The 12,070-nt window shown below is 33.9% G+C and overlaps 2 protein-coding genes and 1 non-coding gene across 4 annotated transcripts; all 3 read right to left on the minus strand.

Moving 5' to 3' along the window:
* On the minus strand, positions 3,333-7,209 carry LOC105175612 (protein IQ-DOMAIN 1). Of its 2 annotated transcripts, XM_011098109.2 has the most exons (7): positions 7,041-7,205; positions 6,875-6,934; positions 5,866-5,970; positions 5,334-5,501; positions 4,405-4,632; positions 4,149-4,262; positions 3,333-4,066 (listed from the first exon to the last, which is right to left on the minus strand). In XM_011098109.2, exons 3-7 carry the CDS (start codon positions 5,938-5,940, stop codon positions 3,716-3,718), a joined length of 936 nt encoding a protein of 311 aa, XP_011096411.1. In that variant the 5' UTR covers positions 5,941-5,970; positions 6,875-6,934; positions 7,041-7,205; the 3' UTR covers positions 3,333-3,715. The 2 variants fall into 2 exon arrangements, with proteins under 2 accessions (XP_011096411.1, XP_011096412.1); XM_011098110.2 differs by having other exon boundaries at positions 5,334-5,402; positions 6,875-7,209.
* On the minus strand, positions 9,232-9,305 carry TRNAI-UAU. Its single transcript has one exon. It is a non-coding gene; the product is annotated as a tRNA-Ile (tRNA).
* LOC105175613 (magnesium-chelatase subunit ChlI, chloroplastic-like) lies at positions 9,725-11,989 on the minus strand. Its single transcript, XM_011098111.2, has 3 exons — positions 11,755-11,989; positions 11,394-11,512; positions 9,725-11,029 (listed from the first exon to the last, which is right to left on the minus strand). The coding sequence occupies exons 1-3, from the start codon at positions 11,858-11,860 to the stop codon at positions 9,974-9,976; spliced, it is 1,281 nt and encodes a 426-aa protein (XP_011096413.1). The 5' UTR covers positions 11,861-11,989; the 3' UTR covers positions 9,725-9,973.

The following is a 12,070-nucleotide window of genomic DNA, read 5'->3' on the forward strand; positions in this document are numbered from 1 at the left end:
TAACTAATTTGCTTAAAATCCAGTCAAAAAGATAACATTTGAAAGGTCGACTTCTGCACAAATCTTGTTAACTAATTATTTTTTCTTCATCATTCCATCCATCGAACTATTTAAATACTATAATGAAATCTTTTCATGCGTGGGATACTTGACAAGAAAAAAGCAGCTCAAAGAATCAGAGAACAGTCTTGGATTTAGCAATTCATATCATAATTCAAGGGTCTGATTTTGGTACTTAAAGATATAAACAGCAAGATTTAGCAAATCATATCATATCTCTGGGCAGGCATGGCTCCTCAAGCTCTCTTGGCTGGCTGGCACTGACACTCATATTCAGGGAAGCACGCTTACAGTAAACTTTTTGGTTTGGTGGGATGAGTTGTCAGACTTTTTCATACTTTCCTGTTTAGGTGAAATTACATTCAGTCTTTAGAAGTTCAATTCGACATTGGCTCCCATGTGCTGTTGTGAAGAATAGAAGCAGGCAAAATTATTAACAGTAGGAATAAGAACAGGTGCAACCATTTGGTGCACTCAAAGCAATGATAGAATATAGAAGCAGACTTGTGTTCCAAGGCGTCATAATGGAAGCATTGAACGCGTCGAGTCTCACTCATACATTATTTACTGGGATCTGAAATTTCTATATCAGAAACACATGCATTTATGAAGAGTCTACAAGTTTGGTGGAAGTGTTGAATCTTGGCATGTATCTACAAATTCTACAATGAGAAATGCTTAAAGACGTCACAATTCAAGGCATACATAGCACAAGGGATGCAAAAGCTGGAGTGTCATATACCAAATAAGATGATTGCATACCCATGTTTGCCAGAATTTTAGAAAATCGTTTTTGACTTTAAAATACTACTTTTAAGGTGCTTCCCATGTCAATTTTTATTTATCTGACTGCTAAAAAAAATATCTTTAAGCCAAAAGCTAAAAGCACCATGTTCTGGAAAATCGTTTTTCCATTTTTGGTTTTAAAAGAACACGTTTAACGGCATATCAATTTCTACTTTTTTGTTTTTTTTTTTGTAAATAATTTTATTTTTACCCTCATTATAACAATTTAAATTCAAATTTATCCTTTTTAATTTATTTTGAAAATTACATATTAGAGTTTTTAAATAATTTGAATAATATAGCGCTGATAAAATCTACATTTTCACATATTTATATTTTAGAATTTTTATATTTCATTTGTTCATTATCTAATATTTTTCCTGTATTATGGAGAAATATAAATAATTTGCTATGACTAATTAATAAAAGAAATTACAAGTATGCTAGTTTATAATTGTGTGTGAGTGAATAATTATATTATTTAGTGTGAGCATTATTTCATTAAGTATTCAATTTTTTCTATTAGTATTCTATATTTTAATAATATAAATTATTAATATTTATTAAAAATAAATATGAAATATACTAATTAAAATAAAATTTATTATTTGTTTAGGAAAATATAATATTGACAAAAGACAAATTCAAATATTAAGCAAAAATAACATCCTTTTAATAATGGGAAAGAAGCGATCTTTAATTGATTAGCCTTGTTTTAGAAATGCTTTTTTTTCTTAACGCTACCTAATATGGTTTTTATCTATTTTTTTTTTTAAATATTGTCCACTTTATTTCTAGGCTAAATTTCATTTTACCTCCCTATATTTTGTTAAAATATAAAAAAACTCCCTCGTATTTTGGAAATAGGTAACAAACCTCCACCTGCTTTTAAAATATCAGCAAAAAAATCTTATTCTATTACAAATTGACGGAAAGTGATGTGGACGCGTGGGTGGTGCACCTGGTTATTGATTTCAGCGGGCATTTTTTACTTGTTTTGTGTGCATTTTTTACTTGTTTTTAACTTATTTTAAGTATTTCTTTTTTTATTTTTAACTCTCTAAAAAAATATTTTTTTTAAAAGATATTTATTTAAAAATATGAAAACATTATACATTTTTTATATTTAATAATTTAAATTTTACAATCACAATGTAAAAATTAAATATCTTAACAAATGTGGATATTAATGAAATATAAAAATTATACATTATCAAGTAATTCAAATATTATATAATTAAAAAATATTAAATTAGTTATATTTAAATTTATTACATTATAAAAACTATACCTTATTATTTGTTATTTCAAAAATTTTAAAAATACCAAAAAGATAAAAATATATTTTTTTATACATATTTATATACATTATATTTTTATTTCAAAATTTTCTAACAATATATTTATAAATATAAGATACCAAAAAAATAAAAATGTACTAAATCTTATAAAAATAATTTTAATATACTAAATTTATTTTTCAAATTTAAGGTAAGTATTTTTAATTGGATTATTTAAAAGAAAATAATATACTAAATTTTGTAAAAAATATTTTAAATAAAATACTAAATTTAAATTATTATTTAGACTAAATATTTTATTAATTATATTATTTTTTATAAATGATATTTATATTTAAATTAGTATTGTATATATATAAAAGAAAAAAGAAATTCAATATATATATTAAACAAAATGACAATTAAATATCTAATAATTAAGTTAATTAAAAAAATAAAACTAAATATAACTAAGTTAATTAAAAAATTAAAACTGAGTACAATTAATAATTTAATTAATTAAAATTAACTATAATAAATTAATTAAAAATAAAAAAAAATGGGGGCAACGACCGTCGCCGATTGCCCTTTTTCTGTTTTTCTGGGCGACGGCCTCTTCCCTCTCTCTTTCTGCTGGCGGATGTCGCCATTGCCAGATTGAGGGATGGTTGGGGTGAGGGGTGGGAGCAGGTTTTTTTTTTATTAAATTTTATTTTTATAATATATATTTAAAATTAATAAATCTAAATTTTTAATTTTTTTTTATAAATTTAAGATCCAACGGTCTAAATTAATTGATTAGATTTGACGACTTTCATTTAATCAAGAATGATCCAACAGTCATTAAAAAAAAAACAATATATAATATATAAGCGTATAACGATCAGTTCATGGTAAAGCTTAACGGTGTTAAGCTTCGGTAATAAAAAAGAAGGGTGTGCTGAAAAAAAACCCAGGGGGTGTTTTATCTATTTTTAAAATAGAAGGAAATTTTTTGCTGAGTTTTTAAGATATTGGCCTTTTATTTGGCAATTTTGCCTTTTTCTACTACAACTTTTCATGTTTTACTAGAAAAAACACTCATGTAAAAATAGAAGCAACCATAAAACAGCTAGAACTGACTGTAGCTGCAGAAAGCTAACAGGTCAGAGTAATGAACTGAATCTTAGGAATAGAAATTTTTTCAGAGAGGTGAAACTTGTGAAGTAGTTCATGGCAGAATACAAACCACTCAATTTACGGAAAACTAAGTACAATTTACGGGAAGGGATACAGCAGAAGACCAAAGTCCAGCACAAATAGATATTCCTTGTCCACATGCAATACATAATTTATATAATTACATAAAAAGCTTATTATTATAACTTATATTTTTCCAAATGTACAAGGATAAAGGAAGGAAAATCAAACCATCGCTTGCAGATCGATTCCGAATCTTTTGACAAGCACAGTTGCACCATTTTCCGGTGATGTAAATCATCAAGCGATGAGCCGTTATCAAACTTGTTGATTGCTCCGGCAGTCTTATGTTGCATAACTTACTTTAAATGTGAAAACTTTTCTGAAAGCATAACATTTGAAGTCGGATATTAAGATCCTTCTTTTCCGTTCCTAGTTTTTTTCTCTTCAGGTTTGGGGCTCACTTTCTTGGCTGATATTTTCTGAGCTCCTTCATAAGATAGTTTTCTTGCTTTCCGGACAGGCTTTCCAGTAGGAGAAATTAATTTGACCTTATCTGGTGCTTTGCTAGTAGGGGAAAACATGGTTTTAGTAGTTTTGTTTGCCTGACGACTTTGTGCTTTCTTGGGACTTTCTGATGCTGCAACTCGGCTTTCCCAAGGCCGAGCAGCAATCCAGCGGTCCTTCCAGCTCCAGCCCCAATTTGCTTTGCTAAGTTCTTCATTTCCTGATCCGAAACTGGGATTGGAGTTGGCCCTCCACTGCAAAGCATGTTTTTTACTTCTTTCTTCTGATTATCAGAAAGAAAGGAAGTCAAGAGATGCTATAATTTGTACTATGTACCTGATGAGAAAAGGCATATGCCATAGCTCGTTCTCGCTTCACTGCTGCTGCTTCTCTCTGATGTATTCTTGCAAGTGCTTCATCAATTGTTTCAGAACCACCACTCCATTCCACCTGTCACACATTTCATTAATGGAAGATATCCGGCATACATGTCCTAAGCTCTAGTCTCAAATGATTACGTAACTAAAGGCCTTCAACCATGAAATCAAGGAGAAACCCATCAAGTACCATAGAAGAAGCAATTAGTCCTAACCTCAAGGTCATGAAGCTTTGCTTCTAGCTTCAATTGATTCTCCAGCTTCTTCTGCCTAAGCCGGCCTTCTAGAACCATATGAACCCGACGTGCTCTAATCTGGGCCTGAATCCTGCTCCATGAGTGCAGACGACTCAATGTAGTTGAGGCTTGCTTCATAACAGAATCGCGTTGCACCATGTTCTGTAACCTTACCATTCCTCGCATATGACGAAAAGTTTTCCTTGCCTACAGCAGGAGAGGAATTCTAAAATCAGTTCTTGAGTTTCAGTCATAGAAATGAAGCTTGAAATTCAAAGCCATACAAAGATGAAGATTAATAAGAACTCTTCTTGGGATATCCAAGCATCAGTGTCTCCTGTAGGCCAACTAAGATGCCAGCTTGAGGGAATTTAAATGGCACTAATGGGTGGAATTATTTGACAAACTAGAAATGCCTTTTGAATTTCATTCTCTCAGATTTGTAGTGCCATGTTTTGAACTTGCATTTTAGTAATGAAAATACTCCTATCCTCTTTTGCTGAAGGGAAAGACAATGAAATGCTTGTGCAAGTATAATTCTGAGAGGTAGGTATAATTTTTACATATCTTCATCTTTTTCTTCAGGAGTAATCAATATGTTGACATGATCAGAAATCTTTTGCAATATAATTAAAAGAAGCTGCCTAGTTAACAAGAGACTTGACTTTCATACTTATGTTTCTGCTGGTATCTGGTTAAGCTTGCTGCATCTTACAGAAATCAACCTCACTTTCACTTCAAAAAGGTGGGAGGATAAAAGAACAGAACATATCACATGCATAAACAGAGAAGACTTTGTGAAAATTGATCCATTCACCTTCAGAATGGTTAGCTGGGAACCGAACATGATAAAGAATCCACCGTAAACTGAAACGGTAGAAGCAAAAATAGCACCAAAAATGACATACCAAGTATGCTCGATATGCAGTCTGAATTTGAGTAGCAGCAGCATCTTCCAGGGAGCGGCCAAGTCTGCCCTGATTATCCACAGAGGCACCATTAGCTAGTACAGGATACTCTTTATCCAAACTCAGATCCTCGTTGTAGCTATTTATGTTTTCAGGTGCTGAATATCTCTGCTTATTGTGAGAAGAAGAAACATTCAGAACTTTACAAGAAACATAATAAGCTACTTAACCCAGGGCTTTCTTTGTGAGCGGCCAGTTCCAAGAGCATGCACAAATTTGGAGGATATAAGACAAAAGATAGTTACAGCAAGTAAGCAGAAATGTAAGTAGATTGCTAAAACAACAAAGTACAACCATATCAGCAACATTAGCTTCTACTGACAGTGAGTTGGAATGATCTCACTTCAGCACAGCAGTCATGTCAGTCGTCATCAAATAAATTACTAGGAATCCTCATTAAGATAATAACATTAGGAAATTCCTTATAAGAAAATCGAGACATAAAAGGTTTGGGGCACCCAGAGCGTCGAACCTTCAATTTCTCTGATCTATCTTCCTTCACTTTCTTTTTACTGATTATATTCTTAAACCAAACTCCAGAACCCATTCTTGATCCTCAATACAGGTAGCTAAGACCCTGCAGAAGAAGTCATATATCACATGAGTGACATGAATGTCATGTGGATGCATATCTAAACATCATTATCACACATCCCCACACATCAATTATGTATAAGAGATTGGATTTATAATATGACTTTCCAACTGTCGTGAAAGCAGTACAGCACACAAAATCAAGAATTTTTGACAAATGATATTGATAATTGTTCTATCTTCAGTAAAGACCTCCAAAGGGAATTCTGATATTCTGGCTAGTGACTCAACTAGCAAACCAGGGCAAACAGATCCGTGCATAAAAACCAATCAAGAGAAAGAGCACTCAAATTCCTTCACCACCCAAAGCCCATAATACAAAGGTGTCAGCTAAACAGTTGATAGTAAAGCAGGACTTCTTCATCAACTGAATTACAGCAACAAAAGCACTGCAACTTCTCAAATTAAGGTTAAATTGGGATTTCATAGATCCACATTAAAACAGAGGAGTTTAAGTGATTAAGATCAATCTAAGTAGCATGATAAGTCTTAGATCATTGAAAAGACAGTCCAATTCCGTTCTTGTCAAGTATAACTTCATGAATTTGATCAAAGAGAACCAACAATCGGTAAGATAACTTCCTCTCAGTCGATCATTTACACAAAGATGAGGCAGGATTTGGATTACAAAAGTACGAGACACTTCTCAATTCTAATTTAACAACCAAGTTACATGGAAAATCAATGTCAAAGAAACAGATTGACACTGAATCCTCTCAAGATTTACAGACAAAAACTCCTGTTTCTTTCAAGATTTCTTGGAAAAGGAAAAAGGAAAACAGACGCATGTTTCCTACTTGAAGCATTACAGGGATATCAAGAAAGATCTTGAAAAGAACAAACAAGAAAGAAAACCAATGTGGGAAGTTCAAGAATCTGTCACATACCAGAGGTGTTGTCCACAGGTAAAGACTCCCCGCTTTTGGGCAAAAGGGTCAGTCCAAGAACTGAAGAAAAACCAAGAAAAGAGAAGCAAATGCAGTGATGAGAATTGAAGTGGGATAGAGAAGAATGAGTGAAAGAGAAGAAATATGAGGGCGTATATGTACAGACTTGAAGTAGACGGCAGAGGGAAAGAACAAAAAGTGGGTAGCTCTGCCGATACTTGCCATGGCCCAGCCGCGCTACTCTCTCACCTCAAAAAGAGTTTCAACAATCATCCTAATTAACGTATATCAAGAAATAAGAAAATCAGGGCCTGTCTGTCTCTTTCCTCTCCTATTCCCTGAAAAAAGAAAAATACTCTCTCTCCTCAATCAAAGGGGACTAAACCGACGCTTCCCAACTCTCATCATATTATCATATTTTTATCCAAAAAAATAAATAGTTATAGCGACAGCAGGACCTTCAAAGAATAATCATATACAATGACCACCACTAGTGCAAAATTAATAAACCTCCCAGTATGTAATTTTATCTTGAAAAATGATAAAACCATGATATCACGCTATTACTTTACATGACAAGTCATTCTGGGAGGGGCGACGTTTTTCAGTTTGGAAAATTAAACCTTATTTGTAACGATTAATAATTACACTTAAGAGTGTAAAATTACGAGTAATACTTCCGTATCTCGGCCGCAAGAATGCTGGATTTCCAGTTTTTCTTCTTTTAATAATAACTGCATCATCATTTGTTTGTAAAAACTTTAAAATGCCTGCCAAGTACTTATTTAATGTTTATTTACTTCTATGAGTTGGCCGTGGGGACATTTGTAAGATACTAATTACTTGATTCGGACCTCTTGGAATCCTTTTGAAAGAGGATAAATTCGATTCTTGAAGGTAATTTTATGAGTTATCTCACTACAACTTTTGAAGAAAATAAGGATAAAGATGAGAAAAATATGTAAAATCAGAAAAGTGCGTAGAATTTTTAACAACTTGAAAATTAAACCGTGATTTCATTATTACCATTTTATTTTGATGATCAATGGTTATGGTGATTCAACTTGTTTGGTGTAGACATTATGGTGTTTGCTAAATGACTACATTCTTATAACAAAAGTGGTGGTTGGTTATATTTGGAAAAAACTATAGTCTAATAATGTAAGAACAAGAGCCCACCCTTGTTATTTATATATATGACATCAATCACCAAAGTGATGAAAATAGAAAAGGTGGGTAAGAGCAATTATTTGAGGACATTTTAATAAAGAGTTTACACGTTTTGACATGGAATATTTAGGTGGATTTATGTCCTAGAAGGAAACAAAGTACCAAGAAATCATTGGTAGATTGCCAACCACAATGCACTCCACAATCCCAACATATATCCCGTTGTCTTAGATGTATTTCTTACTTTTTTCAAAAAATATATAAAATAAAATTAAGATAAGATTTTATTTTATTTTTGCATAATAAGTAGGTTAATAATAGTACGAAATTATTAACTCTCCATCACTGATATTGGAAACAATGATATTCCTTTAGTCCCTTCTTAAAAATTATACAAAGTAAAAATGAAAGTCATAAAATTGAGACAGGACATATGATATTCAGTTTGATTTTATTATTACAGTTATGCTAATGTTCCATGTTGGTCATTATTACAGGAAAAGATAAAAGAAAATGAAAACTACTGTCATTTGGCATAAAATACAATTTATTTCAATTTCATTTAGTATTTTTGGGTTAAGAATTCGAGCATAGGATGTTGTCGTGTACTCGGGACCTGTCCCTTTAAACTCTATCCTTTCCCGCTGCAAAACCCATATCGAGGCGGGTCTAATTCAATTCAATTATTTTAAGTTTATTTATTTATTTATATATATAAAAAAAATTTAAAATATAAATTATAAATGAAATTATTCATGGCCTAACTCAAATATTCAAGATCAAAAAATAAATTCTCAAATATAAATAAGTTATTCTTAAACCAATCCAAACAATTTATAGCGATTATACATTACTATTTCTTTATCTTCATCCTCATTAAGTATTGTGGGATAATTTTTTAATTTATCAATTTTTTGAACAAATACCTAACAATAAACAAATTAAATAATATAATATTTTGTTAGAATTTATTCTATCAAAATAAAGTAAAATAATATATATGTTATATATATATATTAAATAATTAAACTGGGGCGGGCCTTAAGAATCCGGAACCTGGTATGATCCTAATATTTAAAACCCACTACCCGCCCGCCACCACTAATTGTAACTTGTAATTGTAAGCAATAATTGAGTTGCCTAGAGATGCATACAAAACAAAATGAATGAGCAACAACCAAAAGAGGTGGTCCCGGCGGGGCTCGAACCCGCGACCTTCGGCTCATAAGACCAACGCTCTAACCAACTGAGCTACGGAACCTTGTTGTATACTCTGAGTTTATGATGGACTGTATCAGTTTCAATTGTTTATTACGAGAAAGATTGAGAGCAAACTAAAAGTCATTCTTCTCATCCACTTTTGCAACTGTCCTTAGTGTTATTTCTTTCCGGGCACCAGCCAATTTTTGACTCTTTGCAGCTCAAATACAAACACTGAAAAGCAATTAAGCCAGAATAAGTGAAGCCATAGTCATACAAGAGAACCCGTCTGGTTATTCGGGATTACCAAGAAATGTTCTGAGCTATGTTTTCATTGAGGTCAGTCCCAGAGCAATATTATAGTTTGCGGGGAAGTGCTATCACCTCACACTTGTAAGAGACAGTTAACATCACACTGTACTACATTTCGTTTGTTCTAATACTAGCAAGAATCAGAGTGCAGGGTACTTTACTCACAAATGAAGCCCGAGCAGAAATCACATATCTTACATCAGCCATAAACATTCGTTCATCAGCTTTAATAACAGCATGTTACAAAATGTAAATTTCATCAATAAAAGAGATCATCTTATACTCAAGCCTATCTGTTCTTTTGTAGCTCTAGAGTCGATCACTTTGAGTTGAGTAGAAATTGATATCAAAAGTCAATAGTAGCATTTGCAGTACAGTTGTAACAAAAATGAGATACTAATGCAAAAGTTACCTCCCTCAGCTAAAAACTTCATAGAATTTCTCAATCACAAGTAAGCCTGAGTCAATTGACTCTAACGGATCCTTACGAAGTCGATGCCTCAAGCAGTTAGGGATGACAGTCGCAATATCCTCAGCAGTTACTTTATCTCTTCCTTTTAGGGCAGCCAGAGCTCTTGCCGCCCTATTCGTGACTATATCGCCTCTTAATCCATCAACATTCAGCTCAGCACAGACCTTGGAGATTTTAACTCTAAGTTCATGATCAATTGTAACAGACGAGAGACCGCTCCTGGCGGACGCAATTTGTTGCTGGAGCTTATCTTGCTCTGCCTTGTAAGACTCACGGAATTCTTTGGGATTTCTATCGAATCGGGCTCTCTCCTCCACAATTTTAACTCGGAGTTCAGCATCCTTCACTGTCCCAACCTGTGCATGCATTCCAAATCGATCAAGAAGCTGCGGCCTAAGTTCACCCTCTTCTGGATTTCCTGATCCAATGAGTATGAATCTGGCTGGATGTGAAATCGAGATTCCCTCCCTCTCGACGGTGTTCCAACCAGAGGCAGCAGAATCCAATAAAACATCTACTAAATGGTCATCCAAAAGATTGACCTCATCCACATAAAGAATTCCTCTGTTGGCTTTTGCAAGAAGACCAGGCTCAAATGCCTTCACACCTTCAGTAAGGGCCTTCTCAATATCAATTGTACCACAAACTCTATCTTCTGTAGCGCCCAAAGGCAAATCGACCATGTTGATTTTGGTGAAGACAACAGCGAGTTCATCGCCTTTCATAAGTTTATCCCGTACTTCTGGTCCCTGCACTTCCGCATCCTCAGGATCTGAATTAAATGGATCGCCAGAGACTACTTTGATTTCGGGGAGTAAATCCACCAACGACCTAACAGTTGTAGACTTTCCTGTTCCCCTGTCACCCATGATCATCACACCTCCTATCTTTGGGTCAATCACATTCAAGAGGAGGCACAATTTCATCTCATCTTGCCCAACTATAGCTGCAAAAGGATAAACTGGCCTCTGGCTCTCCTTGGAAGCGGCAAGCTTCTGTACCTGAAATGCATAGGTCATTAGGTTGTTAGGACATTTTCCGCATAAACCTAGTGATCTTTCAACGATGTACAGCATTCTACCCCACATAAGATGTAAGGAGAAACGGGACAAGCATCGTTCCTTCACTTGCAATTGTAGTCTATTATGACTTACATTATCTACAAGTACCAAAAATGTGATAAGATGAACTTCTTTTAATCCTTACAGTTCAGCTCGGTGATACTGGTTTCCATCACAAATTAGCAAACATTTCTAGATTTTGTGCAATCTTTTTAAGGAATGAATCATAGCCATAAATACAAGGCAAGAAAATATTGCAAAAAGATTTAAAATTGCAGAAGCGCCAAGACCAAGAAATTAGTACCTGTTCTTGGGCAGGACTAATCTCAGTGGCAACATTAGAAATTGAGACACTGAATTGAGACCGCCCTTTCTTGAGAGGAACTCCAATCCCTCCATAGAATTTCCTCCCCGAACTCACCCCTGCTCAAATAAGACAAAAGGTAACCATCTTTTAACATCCCACTTCAAATTCTAATTACTCTCATCCAAAATGCAAGAAATTAAAAGTTCAATCACAAGCAGACCAATAATACGCAAAAACTCTCCCGAATTGACACTAACGCATAACGTTAAAACTTGAAACATAACTTTCCAACAAAGATATGAAAAAAGGATTTTTCAACACACACAGACAAAAAGGGAGTGGATGTGCATCCAGGTACCAGGAGCTACAGGAAGATAGAAAGAGGAATTCTTGGATGAGTGAGAGGCAAAGGGTGTAGAGGCCAAGAGTGCTGCAATGGAGGAAGTTCCGACGATCCCCGCCATGCTTAGTAGTTTGTGTGCTGTGTTTTTTGAGTTTCACCACTTGGCATGGATGTGTTTGGTTGCTACTTACTGGTTTCCTTTGTGTTGTGGTCAGGATAAGAGGATCAGATTTCCATGACCCCCCACTCCCACTCCACTTCTTTTGTAAAAGAACATCTCATTTTATGTGCTTTTTACAATTTGGAGCAGCAAAAAGTGAAATTTGCAAAA

This window comes from Sesamum indicum, linkage group LG12, assembly GCF_000512975.1.
Source record: "Sesamum indicum cultivar Zhongzhi No. 13 linkage group LG12, S_indicum_v1.0, whole genome shotgun sequence".
Classification (NCBI taxonomy): Eukaryota; Viridiplantae; Streptophyta; class Magnoliopsida; order Lamiales; family Pedaliaceae; genus Sesamum; species Sesamum indicum.

What these genes read in the sequence shown, in the direction of transcription:
- LOC105175612 (XM_011098109.2), bottom strand. Translation starts at nt 5,940, where the DNA reads ATGGGTTCTGGAGTTTGGTTTAAGAATATAATCAGTAAAAAGAAAGTG. An exon ending in ATAGATCAGAGAAATTGAAG is followed by an intron (nt 5,502 to 5,865) that starts GTTCGACGCTCT and finishes CACAATAAGCAG; the next exon opens with AGATATTCAGCACCTGAAAA. An exon ending in CAAAGCTTCATGACCTTGAG is followed by an intron (nt 4,263 to 4,404) that starts GTTAGGACTAAT and finishes AATGTGTGACAG; the next exon opens with GTGGAATGGAGTGGTGGTTC.
- LOC105175613 (XM_011098111.2), bottom strand. Translation starts at nt 11,860, where the DNA reads ATGGCGGGGATCGTCGGAACTTCCTCCATTGCAGCACTCTTGGCCTCT. An exon ending in CTATCTTCCTGTAGCTCCTG is followed by an intron (nt 11,513 to 11,754) that starts GTACCTGGATGC and finishes TTATTTGAGCAG; the next exon opens with GGGTGAGTTCGGGGAGGAAA. An exon ending in TTAGTCCTGCCCAAGAACAG is followed by an intron (nt 11,030 to 11,393) that starts GTACTAATTTCT and finishes TATGCATTTCAG; the next exon opens with GTACAGAAGCTTGCCGCTTC.